This window comes from Lepisma saccharinum, chromosome 22, assembly GCF_977018435.1.
Source record: "Lepisma saccharinum chromosome 22, izLepSacc3.1, whole genome shotgun sequence".
Taxonomy (NCBI): domain Eukaryota; kingdom Metazoa; phylum Arthropoda; class Insecta; order Zygentoma; family Lepismatidae; genus Lepisma; species Lepisma saccharinum.
Genome location: NC_139250.1, coordinates 44,176,461 through 44,189,762, shown reverse-complemented (window position 1 = coordinate 44,189,762; position 13,302 = coordinate 44,176,461). Strand labels below are relative to the sequence as shown.

The window sequence follows — 13,302 nt, the reverse complement described above, 5'->3', positions numbered from 1 at the left end:
TTGTAAAGTTCACCTTGAAAACCGGGAATTATACTTGAATTTTTTCATGGTCCTAGAGTAGCCACCCTGTTCAGTAATTTTAGGTAAATTTTCTCTGTATTAATTGCAACTCTGAAGATGAATGGTGGCATAATATGTCAGGTAACAAATTACAGGCCTACAAACAGGGGCGGCCGCTCATAAGGACGGTACGGACGCCGCACTGCCGGGTGTAACCACAAGTGAACAAACATTACATTAACATTTATATATTAGCTTTTACATTGTCTGAATTGCAAATATTCCATTGCTTATAGATCGTTGGTTAGTCGGTTCTGTATTCATTGTTCCGCGACAATTGCGAAGTTTGCACGCCACCGTGCGGGGGAATACGGAACGCGGAATGCGGGGGAATACGAGAGAAATGTGGCGGGGCGCCGTCCTCCCACTTTACGAGACGTAGAGCATTCTCAGGCGCGGTCGCGCGGGGTAAGAGGCGAGGGAACTGAAGGAGTAACACGCGCGGGATCTCTGGTTGGGAGGACGGAGGGTTTGTCGTCCGAAACCCACCCCCTAGGCGAAACTGGCCCTCTCTCCAGAGAACGGTAAACAATGAAGAGTTGCCAGAAGCAATGAAGTTAACGTAAAAAAGAAAATTACCAACCGTTGAAAAAAATCATTCTGTATTCCATAATCTTATTCACTTATGACATAAGAGTAGAGCAATAAATAACGCAATTTCCATTGAGGAGAGAAAATATCGGTAACTGAAAATGAACAGACTCTTGCTTGATCTTTGTTATTTACCGTCGCTTTCTGCTACTTTTCGGTAATCACGACGATGAGGATGAGTGATGATATAATGAAATTGATTGAGGGCATTCACAAAGAACACACATACCCATGCCGGGATTCGAACCCAGGAGCCCTGGCTTTGAAATGTGGTATGCTAGCCACGGAAGTCTGCTATAGATTCTTGTTACACGCAAAATTATCGTGTATATGTGTTGTATTTTTTCTGAGTTTAGTCAAAAGTACATTTGGATTACAATGATGTGGAATACATCACGTAGATTTAATTACATGTTTTGATCAGCACGTTTGAAAAAATCCCTGATAATGTGACAAAGTTGTCCAATTTGTTTTCAAGGCGGATGTTAAATAAATTAGAAACTCGTCATCTAAACTCACCAAGAGCCGCTACAGGAACCTGTGGACTACAAATTTCTTAAAATTTGGCAAAATTGTCTGGCAACCCCGAAGCAATAAAACGACCGGATGGGAAGACGATAGTATTGACACTTGTTGTTTATTCGTTTTCCATGGAAAAGTGAAGCTTTTGCGGTAGTTGTGTGCTGTAGTTGTGCATTTGTCGCGATGAACAGTGTGGAGAAATTGTTGGTGCGAAGTTTTTCTATCAGAAGTAGTCTGGATGAAAAAATAAACATAAAATACCTAGGCCGAATTTAAACCTAGAACAAGTGTCAAAGAAGGGAGGTCGTGAGTTCAATCTCAAATCTCGCGTTGAAGGACAGAAGGATGAATTTCAGTTAGCTACTAGCATGTCTGAAGATTTCTGGTAAGTTTGAAGTTTTTACTTTAGAGCTTCTGGTAACGCAGATATCACCTTTCCAGTGAGATATTTATTTTGGTGCCCTATTTCACAAATCAATTAGTAATGTTGGACAGGAAACCTTTTTACTACAAATTTTCACGATCAATGCACGTAAATACCTATTCGTCATTGTGCTTATCAAGATGTGTAAAAATTAATATCCCTTCTTCTGAATTTTCCCCTCTGTTAAACGACTAAATCTGTTAGAATTCTATTTCTTCTTCCATCTTCTTCGCATTACTGTTAAATAATTATTAATTTATTATAATATGTGCAAACGTGTAAAACATGATATTCGGTAAACACGAACGTATCAATTTCTTATTACATTGGTTGTTATACGAAATTCACCATTTAAACTCAAATTACTAGTACAGCAAATTTGTGTCGGCCCCCGTGGCGGAGTGGTTAGCACAGCGCGCTGCAACGTCAGGGGTTCCGGGTTCGAGTCCCGGGTAAGGCATGGGTATTTGTGTTTGTCCAAACGTGAAAAACTGAGAATACTGTAAAAATTGAAAAGTGTAAATGACGGGGGATACCACCGCGTAGGGATATTCCTTTTAAAAATTAAAAAAGAGTGGTTAGCACATCGCGCTACGATGCCAGGGGTCCCGGGTTTGAATCCCGGCCTGGGTATGGATGTTTGTGAGTGCCCATTCATCAATTTCATTATATCACTCATCCCCATCTTCCCAAATTAGCCAAAAGTTGCACAAAAGGCGAAGTAAAATAAAGCAAATCAATAGAGCAAATTTGTGAGCTATCGCCCCTCCACTTTGGTTCACCACGAGCCGCCACTGCCTACAAAGCTTAACCAGCAATTGGCAGTGGCACTAGGTCTAGGGTCAAAGTATGCCACGGCACCCAAAAGTGTTAGCCGGGAAGTGGCTTCGGCATATTTCATCTGTAAACAAATTTTTAAACCAATGAATGTTTATAGTTAGATATTTGAGATGTGTGTGTGTGTGTGTGTGTATATACCGCATGAGGCACCTAAAAGTACCACCTGAAATAGCAAAGAAACCAGAAACAGTAGCGATGTGAGGTTTGCGGGAAACAATAATATCAAATGGGGCTCGTAAATCGGAGGTATGGGGTGGGTCGAAAAATATCGACAAATGGGGCATCTGGAGCAAAGTCATATTTTTTTAAATGGAACGATATACAATAACATGCATAATATAAAAGAGCACACGCAGAGAAACACAACGCCGTTGGTCTCATGCATCTACTGCACATAGGAACGAAGATATGGCCATGTGAAAATATGTAAACAAACTAACAAGTGGCCCACTTGACCGTCAGTACCACGGCATGTACAAGTATGAGATGTCGGAAGCCATTGGACAAGATGAAGACAGAACGTGTTAAAGGAAGAAAAAATACAGTAGACATCGTCAGCACCATGTATTTGACAGTGTTACAGCATAATGAAAATGACCATGACAGTATGTCGAAGAACCACTGCGTAAGAAGCGAAAACCTGTCAAAGTGTGTGTTCAAAGTGGTGGCCGTCAGCTGCGATACAGGCAACTAGGAGCCCACGCAAAGATCGTTGCACAGAATGTAGCATCTTGTAGGGAATGTCCCTACAGGCCGCAGTAATTCGGTGTTGCATATCCTCTGGAGTTGTTGGCACATCCCGGTAGACAATGTCCTTCAGCTTTCCCCACAGGAAAAAGTCTAACGGTGTCAAATCTGGGGAACGAGCCGGCCATTTGACAGGCCCTCCACGTCCAATACAACGATTTGGAAATGTATTTTCCACACATGCTGTAGCGCGTCTTGCACTGTGAGCTGGGCACCCGTCATGTTGGTACCACATTTCCCTCCTTGTCTGAAGTGGTTTGTCCTCCAATAGTACAGGCAGTTCATGTTGTAAAAACTGTATGTATCGGTCAGCATTCAGTGTCCCTTGTATAAAAAAAGAGCCAATGAGATGTTCACCCACTATACCACACCACACGTTCACACTCCATGGGTGCTGGCATTCCACTTGGCGAAGCCAATGTGGATTTGTCACCGACCAATAGTGCATGTTCCTTAGGTTGACATTTCCATGATTGGTAAAAGTTGCCTCGTCAGTGAAGAGGATACGTGACAAATCGGGTGTGTCGTGTCGTAACATCCATGTGCAAAACCGAACACTGTCCACAAAATCATTCCCGTGAAGTTCCTGATGGAGGGAGATATGATATGGGTGAAACTTGTGTGTGTGTGCAGAATGCACAATACACTTCGCTGACTCATCCCAGCATCCCTGGCAATTTCACGGGAGCTAACGTGCGGATTCACAGCAACAGCGGCGAGAACATTTGTTGCACTTGCCTCACCTGTAGTTGGCTTGTTCCGCACACGTGCTCGTGGTGTTACACTTCCGGTGTCTCTTAATTTAATAAGTAACTTACCAAACAGACGTCGAGATGGCTGTCGTCTGTCCGGATATCTCTCTGCGTACACACGGTAGGCTTCTGAGACATTCTTTCGGCATTCCCCATAAATCAGGATCATGTCCGCTTTTTCTATGTTTGTGAACACCATAATCTTAGCTCTTACCACTACGACTGCTTGCTATGAACTAACACGATCTCGTGGACCTGCTATGAAAACTTGCTCTGCGTAAAGGCAGTTCTGTCAGGCACCTGAGAAGTCTTACATGCCGTGGTACTGACGGTCAAGTGGGCCACTTGTTAGTTTGTTGACATATTTTCACATGGCCATATCTTCGTTCCTATGTGCAGTAGATGCATGAGACCAACGGCGTTGTGTTTCTCTGCGTGTGCTCTTTTATATTATGCATGTTATTGTATATCGTTCCATTTAAAAAAATATGACTGCTCCAGATGCCCCATTTGTCGATATTTTTCGACCCACCCCATACCTCCGATTTACGAGCCCCATTTGATATTATTGTTTCCCACAAACCTCACATCGCTACTGTTTCTGGTTTCTTTGCTATTTCAGGTGGCACTTTTAGGTGCCTCACGCGGTATATAATATTAACTTATGTTTTGCGAGTATCGTGGTCTGCGAGATTTCGGGGCGCAACTTCTCCCTTCCTCAGGCTGCTCACGTTTAGGTTATGTATAAATATTAACCACGTCGAACTCTCCTTAGGTTCAGAGATGCAGTTGCGCCCTGAAACGTCGCAGGGTTACCTCGATACTCGCAAAACGTAAGTTAATATTATATATACCGTGCGTCCATTTCGATCTGCAGCCGAGAGATCGGGAGAAGCGTGGCGGGCGGCGCTGACGAAGATGCCGACATTTGCGGCCTGAAATGCCCGCTTATTTTTATGGACATATGCAGACATTTATATAAATATTGCAAAACGAGCACTAACCTGTGTTATAAGAGTATGGTTTTAATTTTAGTAGCTTAGTGACTGTATGTGCCGATGATTTTGACACGCCCACCTCTTGTGAAACACGGCGTAGAGGTTTGTTTGGAGAACGTTCTAACGCTGCACCAATATCAGCGAGTTTTGCTTCGGTTAGAATCCGTCGTTTTTGCTTAGGTGTTTTAAAATTTAACGATACAGTTTCTCGTAATTTAAGGACAAGATGTCTAACCGTATCTCTGTGTGGAGTTGAAACGCATGGGAATTTCTGTACAAATTACCTACACACGTCTCGACACGAGTTTGTTTTCACGTATGTGTCATACATAAAAAATCTTTGTTCTAACGTGAATCTTGCGGCTGGCATTCCAATCGTCTCACTGACACGTCACACATACACACTACAATAACACAAACAAGTAACTGCAAGTAACCAAGAATAACACTCTTGCGCACAGTACGAAATTAACATGCTCTTGGTTTACATTGCTCGCCACTATATTTACAACTCTGTCTTCATCTAGTCACGAAGGAACAAAAAACTCGAGCTCGGATATTTCGGATTGCAAGGAAGCTCACGAAAACCATTCACTTTTATCGGTTTCGTCTGCAGTGTAATCCTGATACAGTGTTGCACATTCGAAACCTCCAAACGATTCCCATGGCCACAAAACTCTTTCAAGGATATAAACTTAAGCAGGACGTTACTGGTCAAAACTATGATTAAAATGCTTTATTATCTGTGGCTCTTAACATCGTTTCTATAGCGTATTTATTTGTGTATATAAGAGCAGAACTTGGATGAATTACAGAAGAACTTTTGCGTGTTATAACACAGGTTAGTGCTCGTTTTGCAATATTTATATAAATGTCTGCATATGTCTATAAAAATAAGCGGGCATTACAGGCCGCAAATGTCGGCATCTCCGTCAGCGCCGCCCGCCACGCTTCTCCCGATCTCTCGGCTGCAGATCGAAATGGACGCACGGTATATTAAGCTTGTGAGTAATTCGCACAACCTTCATCATGTATTTGAGATGTACAACATATGCCGTGCATGAAGAGTGAGCAGTGATGTTCTTTCATCCTGCACTGTGGCCGTACAGTATAAGGCACAATTTTTGGGTTCAGATTGAGGATGCATGTTCGAGTTCCGTGGGGAAGCATAACTACTGTTCCTGATATTTTGGCCTGTGAGTGGGACGGGTGGCCATACATCATTGTGAGGAAATTGGGGAGCTACAAATGAGTAACATAAACTGGTCATGGAATCCTACAACAATGACTTGGGGTTTTGTCGTCACCACACGTCGCCCCGTAACGAGTTGGATGATCACCTCTGGTGGGAGTGAGGGTGGCAGTCAGTAGGTAATCTGTGGCCCCCACGGTCTGTTGCATCACGGGTTATTATTTTATTATTACCTAACTTAAAACAACAGGTTCTGTGAATTAACAGAAATTACCCAACTAACTACTCTATAAAAAACAACTAGAATACCAGACCACCACAATAACACCTCTACTTTCTCTCCTTGTTCCATTTTAACTCGTCCTTTTCCTTTTTGACATTTAAGAAGGGGAAACTCAACTTAAAGTGCGATACCCTCGGCTAATCAGTAGCAAGTAATTTTTCTTCTGGAGGCTCACTCTGCTATGACTTTTCGTTCTATATAGCCATGCCCCTTCCATAACCAAAGCCACCTAGTGACAAACCAACGTAACAATTCTTTGCTAAAGCCACTGCACCGATGGCATAGTAGTAAAACCGTCACCTTGTAATCAAGGAGTCCCAGGTTTGATACCCGGTGGAGGCACATTGCACAGACAGTGTTTCGGATCCCATTTAAAACTGTACGTCCAGTCCCAATTAGCCTATCTGTGCATGAAGTGGACTTGGTTTTAATAAACAAGTTTTTAACCAATGAATGTTTATAGTTAGGTATTTGGTATGTACAAACACCCAACATATGCCTGGCATACGGAGTGAGCAATAATGTTCTTTACAATGTTTTTTTCAGCATTCGTCTGTGAACAGCTCTGGAGAGAAGCCGTCTCGCAAGGGTGGCTCTTCATCGAAGAGGAAGAGCAAAAGTGAGAAGGAGAGCGATCCCAATGCACCGAAGAAGCCGATCAACCCTTTCTTCCAGTTCTGCCAGGAGCAGAGGCCTTTGGTGACGGAGCAGTACATCATGGAGCACCAGGAGGAACCCAGCAAGCATGAGCTCACAAAGCTCCTGGCCAACACGTGGAATTCCCTCTCAACAGAAGATAAAAAGGTAATCATTGATCTATTGTTTAATAGGTTTTCAAGATGTTTTGCAAATGACGATGCTACTATGAAGTAAGCTCAGTGGGCAAAAGTATAGGTAACTTTCTGTACAAGATGAAACCAACAGGCACCCCATAAGGGACATTGGACAAGTAGCTCTGCCTTGAGCTCCATAGCTCACACAGACATAAGCAAAAAGGAATAATTTGAAGTATTGGAATACTTTTTTTTAATGATAAACTCTGAGACAATTTTCATCTGTACTTAGCATAACAGTAGGTGCTGTGTTTTGGATTGATTTCTATTTTCCTCAGTTTAACCTGTAGTGGACGGATGGGAGACGTTTCTCCCATGCAGGTATTTCCTTTAGGTCTCGACTGGGCCTTTGGCCACCACCAGGGCAGATTTTTCAAAATTTCCTCTCCTTCCGAAAAACCACTGTGATATTCCAAAATATCAAATAATATGCTTAGATTTCCTTCTAGAACATTCACATGGTTCTTCATGTGGTTTGCTCTCGCTGTTGCCTAGATATTATCAATAGTTTCGAGGCTGCACAAGCCTCTTCAACTATTGATAATATCAGGGTGGCTATTCACCAGGAATTCCGGGAATTATGCATGGATTATTTGCTCCGGAAATTGTGTGAATACTGCTTCAATTTTTCTCCGTAGATGTGAAAAATTTCAACTTAAGAATCTCAATTTCATTGAGTTTATAAATACATACTGAGGCAAGTGTTTCACAGTTTAGCTTTTATTTTTATCGAGGAAGGAAGAGCAAAATAAAATAAAAGAGAATTTTCTCAATGCGTTTAGTCTGTTAGTGTCCTTTGCAGAACAAGCTATCTGACAGACGGAAGATTATTACAAGATAAAATATCTTGAAGTTGATTTTTTTAAGTTGATTAGGTAAATTTGTAATTCTTTTACAAATAACAATTTTTCATAGATTATTATATTCCGTAACATGTGTGACTTGTGTTTGTAAATGTATTTCTAGTCTGAGTATGTGAAATGGCAAATGTAAACTCCGCACCTTACATTAAATACATATACCGCTCAATTGAATTGAATTAGAATTTTTGGATACATTGGAATCGCACAGACCATTTGTATTGTTAATACATTGGTGTGTATGTGTTTGTGTGTGGGTGGTGAGAGACTGTAATACCTAAGTTTGAAATAGAGAAAACACCTGCTTGTACCCTTGAATTTTTGGAAAGTTTGCCTTGAAAACTGGGAATTATACTTGAATTTTAGCATGGTCCTAGAGTGGCCGCTCTGAATATGTAGACAATAGCGAAAGCAAAGATGCATGTGACTGCTCTAAAAAGAATTCAAACCATGTGTAATATTCGATATTTTGGAATATCACAGCTGTTTTTCGAAATTAGAGGAAAATTTCTAAAGCAACTGCCCTGACGTTGCCCAAAGGCCCAGATGAGCTTTAACCCCGATGCACAGATGAAGAGTTGGATTCAGAGTTTCATGCCAAACCCCACTTGAATCTGGCTTTGCTCAGGTTCATATAGAGAGATTTACCTGCTTGTGTTTATGGCTGAATAGAATCCTGTGTAAAGCCAAACACAAGTACAAGTTTCCAGGAAACCTACTGCATCAAAATGCCACTGAAGGGGGAGAAGACAATTTCCCCTAGATCTTTCTTGCTGCGGCAGCTGCCGATCACTGTTGCCAACTTTGCTCTTTTAGAGCCAGATCTGGCTCTTTCGTGCACTCCTTTGTCTGTGAACTGTGGCACCCACCCCCTTCCCCACTATGATGCCACCCCTGGGTCCGGCCCTCAAATACCAACTTTTGCTATGAGTGTTCATTTTGCACGTGACGTGATATTGTTATATTGGCTGCATCACCCATCCCCTCTTAGTTCCCCAGCTACTTTATAGCACCGTGGCTAAGGTGAAGATAACAATATTGTTATCCGGGAATCCTTTTTTTCAATTTCTTATGAGGATCAGTGGATTATTGAGATGGGTGATGCCACCAAATCTAGACAATGGAAATTAAGAATAAATTGCCATCACTTTAAAGCTAACGGTAATAGCAGCACCTCCACCCCTCCGACACCTAAAATTACCCTAGGAGGCACTTTATGCAGCCTTCGTTAATCTAGTTCCTTGAAAGTCATATTTAGCTCTATTAATGGTGAAATTTAGCTCTTTTATGCACATCAGTTTTAGCAACACTGCCAGGATGGCTGTAGGAGGCAAGGAGAAATGCACTAGGTTTATGGGACCATTATTTTATTCGTTCTCTCAGGAATATCAAACTTACAATGACGTATAAAAGTACATGGACGGGAAAAGGACACGTTGAACTGTGTCATAGTAGTAGGAAAAGTCGCAACTCCAATTTGATTAGCCGTAACTTGATTTCCCATAAGGAATACATGGAATTCTGTAAATACTTATTAATCATATTTTTCAAACATCGTGCCTAGCTTAATAATCAACTTTGAGAACAGTTTCCACTTGCAACATGGAGAGAAATTCATACTCTCTTGCATACTAATCCCTTTTTTAAATAGCAGTGGCCAATCTGACTATATTGAAATAAATGCTCAACTGATGCTTAACACATTGAATCTCATGCTCGTGCTATGCACGAGCATCCTGGATATGGCGAGTGTCCCATGCATGTGCATAGTACGGGCAATATCACTTGAATGTTTGGAGTTACAAAGGCCACCCGCCGAGAAAACTCCTATGGGCGCCCATGCACTTGACCAATGTGTTTACTTGAAATATCGAAATGGAACACTTATTTATTTACTTGTAATGAGTTATTTACTTGCACAGCACCTGTGTTTCATACTAAGGGTTAGTGGCGGCGATTAGGGGGAGCGACATGGGGCAGTTGCCCCCCCCCACTTTTTGCCCCTTTGTCCCCATTCTATGCTATACCTTATGTACCAAAGAAAAGTAAATTGTTCTTGCTCCCCCTAGTTTTTGCACCCTGCCCCCCTAGTTTTGGAACCCAATCGCCATCACTGTTTAGTATTAGAAGTATGGACTTTTTCATTATATGAAAAACAAGGACTATGTTGAACATCTCTAGCACATGCAAGAATACACAGATTCTAATTGTTTCTTTTTTATTCTGTAGGCAAAGAAATTGCCTTTATTTTTATGTATAACACATGTATAGTAAGACCAAAAAATAAATTGTTTCACATTGTTGAAAATCACATGAAATGCCCAGGTTTCTGAGTTATTGCCAATTTAAATACCCTGGGATTCAATGTGTTAATTGTCCCTCTTTGCCTTAAGTGCACCGGGACTACTAACCACTCAGGTTCCTGAGATATGTGTTTGTGAAACAGAAGGATAAACAATCCCTTCTCCTCTTTCAACTTTTAAGATTTTAACTCTGGTACCAACAAATATCTGAACATGTAAGAGTAACCTGAGAAGTCAACCTCACTTCCACATAGTACACTGTCACTCCAATTTGCAGAGCAGGTATAATCCTCTCTGGGGCATCATTTTGTCTTACGTTCGTCCTTGTTTGTGCTGAGTGCCCGTTTACAGCCTCCGCTTTTAAGTAGGGTACAGAGGTTTTAACCTTGGAGACAGTAGTTTTTCTTCTTGATTGATTTGGTTCATTTTACTTTGCTTTTCTGACACTTTTGGCTAATCGCGAAGATGGGATGATTGATGATAGGATGAAATTTATGAATGGACACTCACAAACATCCATCCCTCAGCTGGGATTTGAACCTGGGAGACCTAGTTTTTGTTCTAGTTAAAGGATCTATGTCTGAATTAGTTTCAAAAATTGAGTGAGAAAGTTTTTAACAGAAATATTTTATCTTCTTGTTAGGGCCCCTGTTCTCAGTTTTGTTTTAGTTAAGTGGCTTATCCCCGTATTGTGAGACAGGCAAATTTATCCTATATGCTGATATGCCATTAATATAAATATCAACCACCCAACATGTGAGGAAAGACCCAGCACGGTGGCATTTATGTCTGTGCTCAGATGGGTCATGTAGAGTGCCGTTTGTTTATGCATTGCATATGTGACTCCTAGGTTTCTCCTCTTGCCGTGCAGGTATGCGTCAGCAACTTGAATACAAAAGGAATCTGCTAAATTAATAGAAAGAGTGAAGGAAGTGATATTGTATTAATTTGCAGTTGTGTGAAGTTCTTTCATTTTACAAGATGTATCTTTAGAGCTAGGATGGTTTCATCGTTACAGAGGGTTTCTACCAGTCAATAAAATCATGAAAGAAATCAGCAAGTAGGTCAAGAAGTCAATAAAAGTCAAGAAAATATATTTGTAGTCAATAATTTTCACCATCACAATGACTGCAGAGACAAATTTATGGTAAATAAAAACTGAGGAGAGCAGAAAATAACATGTTAGATCAGCGGTATATATCAGCGGTGGAAAAAGAAAAACAGACTAATCTTATCGCTGCTACACCTAGTAAGTTCAATGAAACTGGAAGTTTAATAGATATTTGGGATAAGAAAGGAAGCAGCTTGACAGTTGAGCGAAGTTTTTGAACTGAGATTATGTGCATGGGAAATCCCAATTTGCAGCATCTTCCTGATGTGATCGAAGATAAAACATTCTTCAGCTGCAAGTGGTAGGAAACTTTAGGCAAACGTTTCGTTACAAATCGACAGTTTGTGCACACAACCTCGATTACCGGTTTTTGCGTGTTTTCTACTTAATTTGATGATATTTCACGATTATTTCGCGAAAAAGCATTCATTTTGTGGAAAAGCACACATTTTGCATTAATTCGCGAATAAAACTCATGCATATTTCATCATTGGGGGTGTAGTTATGTCCAGAATGTTCAAAATTGCATCTTTTTTTCACATTACGCGATTTCGAGCATCGCGAAAATTCAATGTCCCTAACAATGACTAATTGATTTAGTTTATTTTACTTCACTTTTCTGCCCCCTTTGACTAATCGTGAAGATGAGGATGATTGGTGATAAGATAAGATGGATGAAAGGAAAATCACAAATATGTAGGAACAACACGAGCTCCACGTAATATTATACTGGCTGTTAGTCCAGATGCCAGAACCGCACTAATCTACCAAATATAGTCCAGGGTGCATGAATAGATAAAGCAAATCTAATTCTCTTGTTAAATACAGCAGGCACGTCACCTGATAATGTTCACATGAGCACATGAACACTCATGTATATGTCTTAAATTACGTACATATGAAATGCACAAACACACATACGTACGGTATATTTATTCGAAAAAATACTATGTTTGATGTATGAGTGTATGCACAATTTACTCTGACACGACATCTTTCACGTCTGATAACTTTTTAGATAGTTGGTAACACTGACTCCCACGGTGGTCCACGGAGGGCGTTGAACACAATTGCTGTGCGTGTTGCATAGAGCTGACAGCTAAGAGGCTGTTGGCCACTATACCCCGAAGATGTTCACTTCGCTGTGCGAACACTGATACAAGCGACAATACTTCTTACATTCTGCACCAGAGTGCAGTATATACAAGGCATGTATAGGGGGACTTGAAAAAAGTCTGTGCTACATAGTTGCAAACTTTAACGAGAATTCGCTAAACCTGGTGGATTTTAAGGGGGAGAGGACAATTTCCCCTATGTCCTTCTTGTCTTACTTCAAATATAGCGTGATTTTGGAGGGAAATTGTTGCAAATAAACTGAACTGTTATTCTCACTTTTTCAATTGAATATGAAATTACAAGGGAGAGGAGTAAATCTCCATTCAGTTCAAAAACGTTATTGTGAACACACGTATGCAAACTGCACGCGACGCCACTGAAATACAGCTTCAGATTTCATCGTAACTGGCCTTTTGGTAGAGGTTTTTCATTAAGCAAATATTTATTTTCTTAATTATAAATTTCCAACTTTATCTGAGTAGGTGTTGAATAATTAAAGATAAAGAAAAATTAAAACAAGACCAAGAAAAGTCAAGAATTTTGGATTTGTTATTTTGGGACACCCTGTTATACCATCATTAAAAATCTATCAATTGTATGATCACCATATTCAGATAGATGAACCAATTGAAATAATTTATGTTGCATTAAATCAGCATGTGTTTCATCT

At 40.7% G+C, this 13,302-nt stretch overlaps 1 protein-coding gene across 1 annotated transcript in view; it reads left to right on the top strand.

The window, feature by feature from the left end:
* The window catches only part of LOC146004642 (high mobility group protein 20A), a 30,895-nt gene that overhangs the window by 6,912 nt on the left and 10,681 nt on the right, over nt 1–13,302 (top strand). Inside the window, exon 4 of the mRNA XM_083143544.1 lies at nt 6,956–7,213. Within this exon, the coding sequence (XP_082999670.1) occupies nt 6,956–7,213 (258 nt within the window). The remainder of the gene's footprint in view (nt 1–6,955; nt 7,214–13,302) is intronic.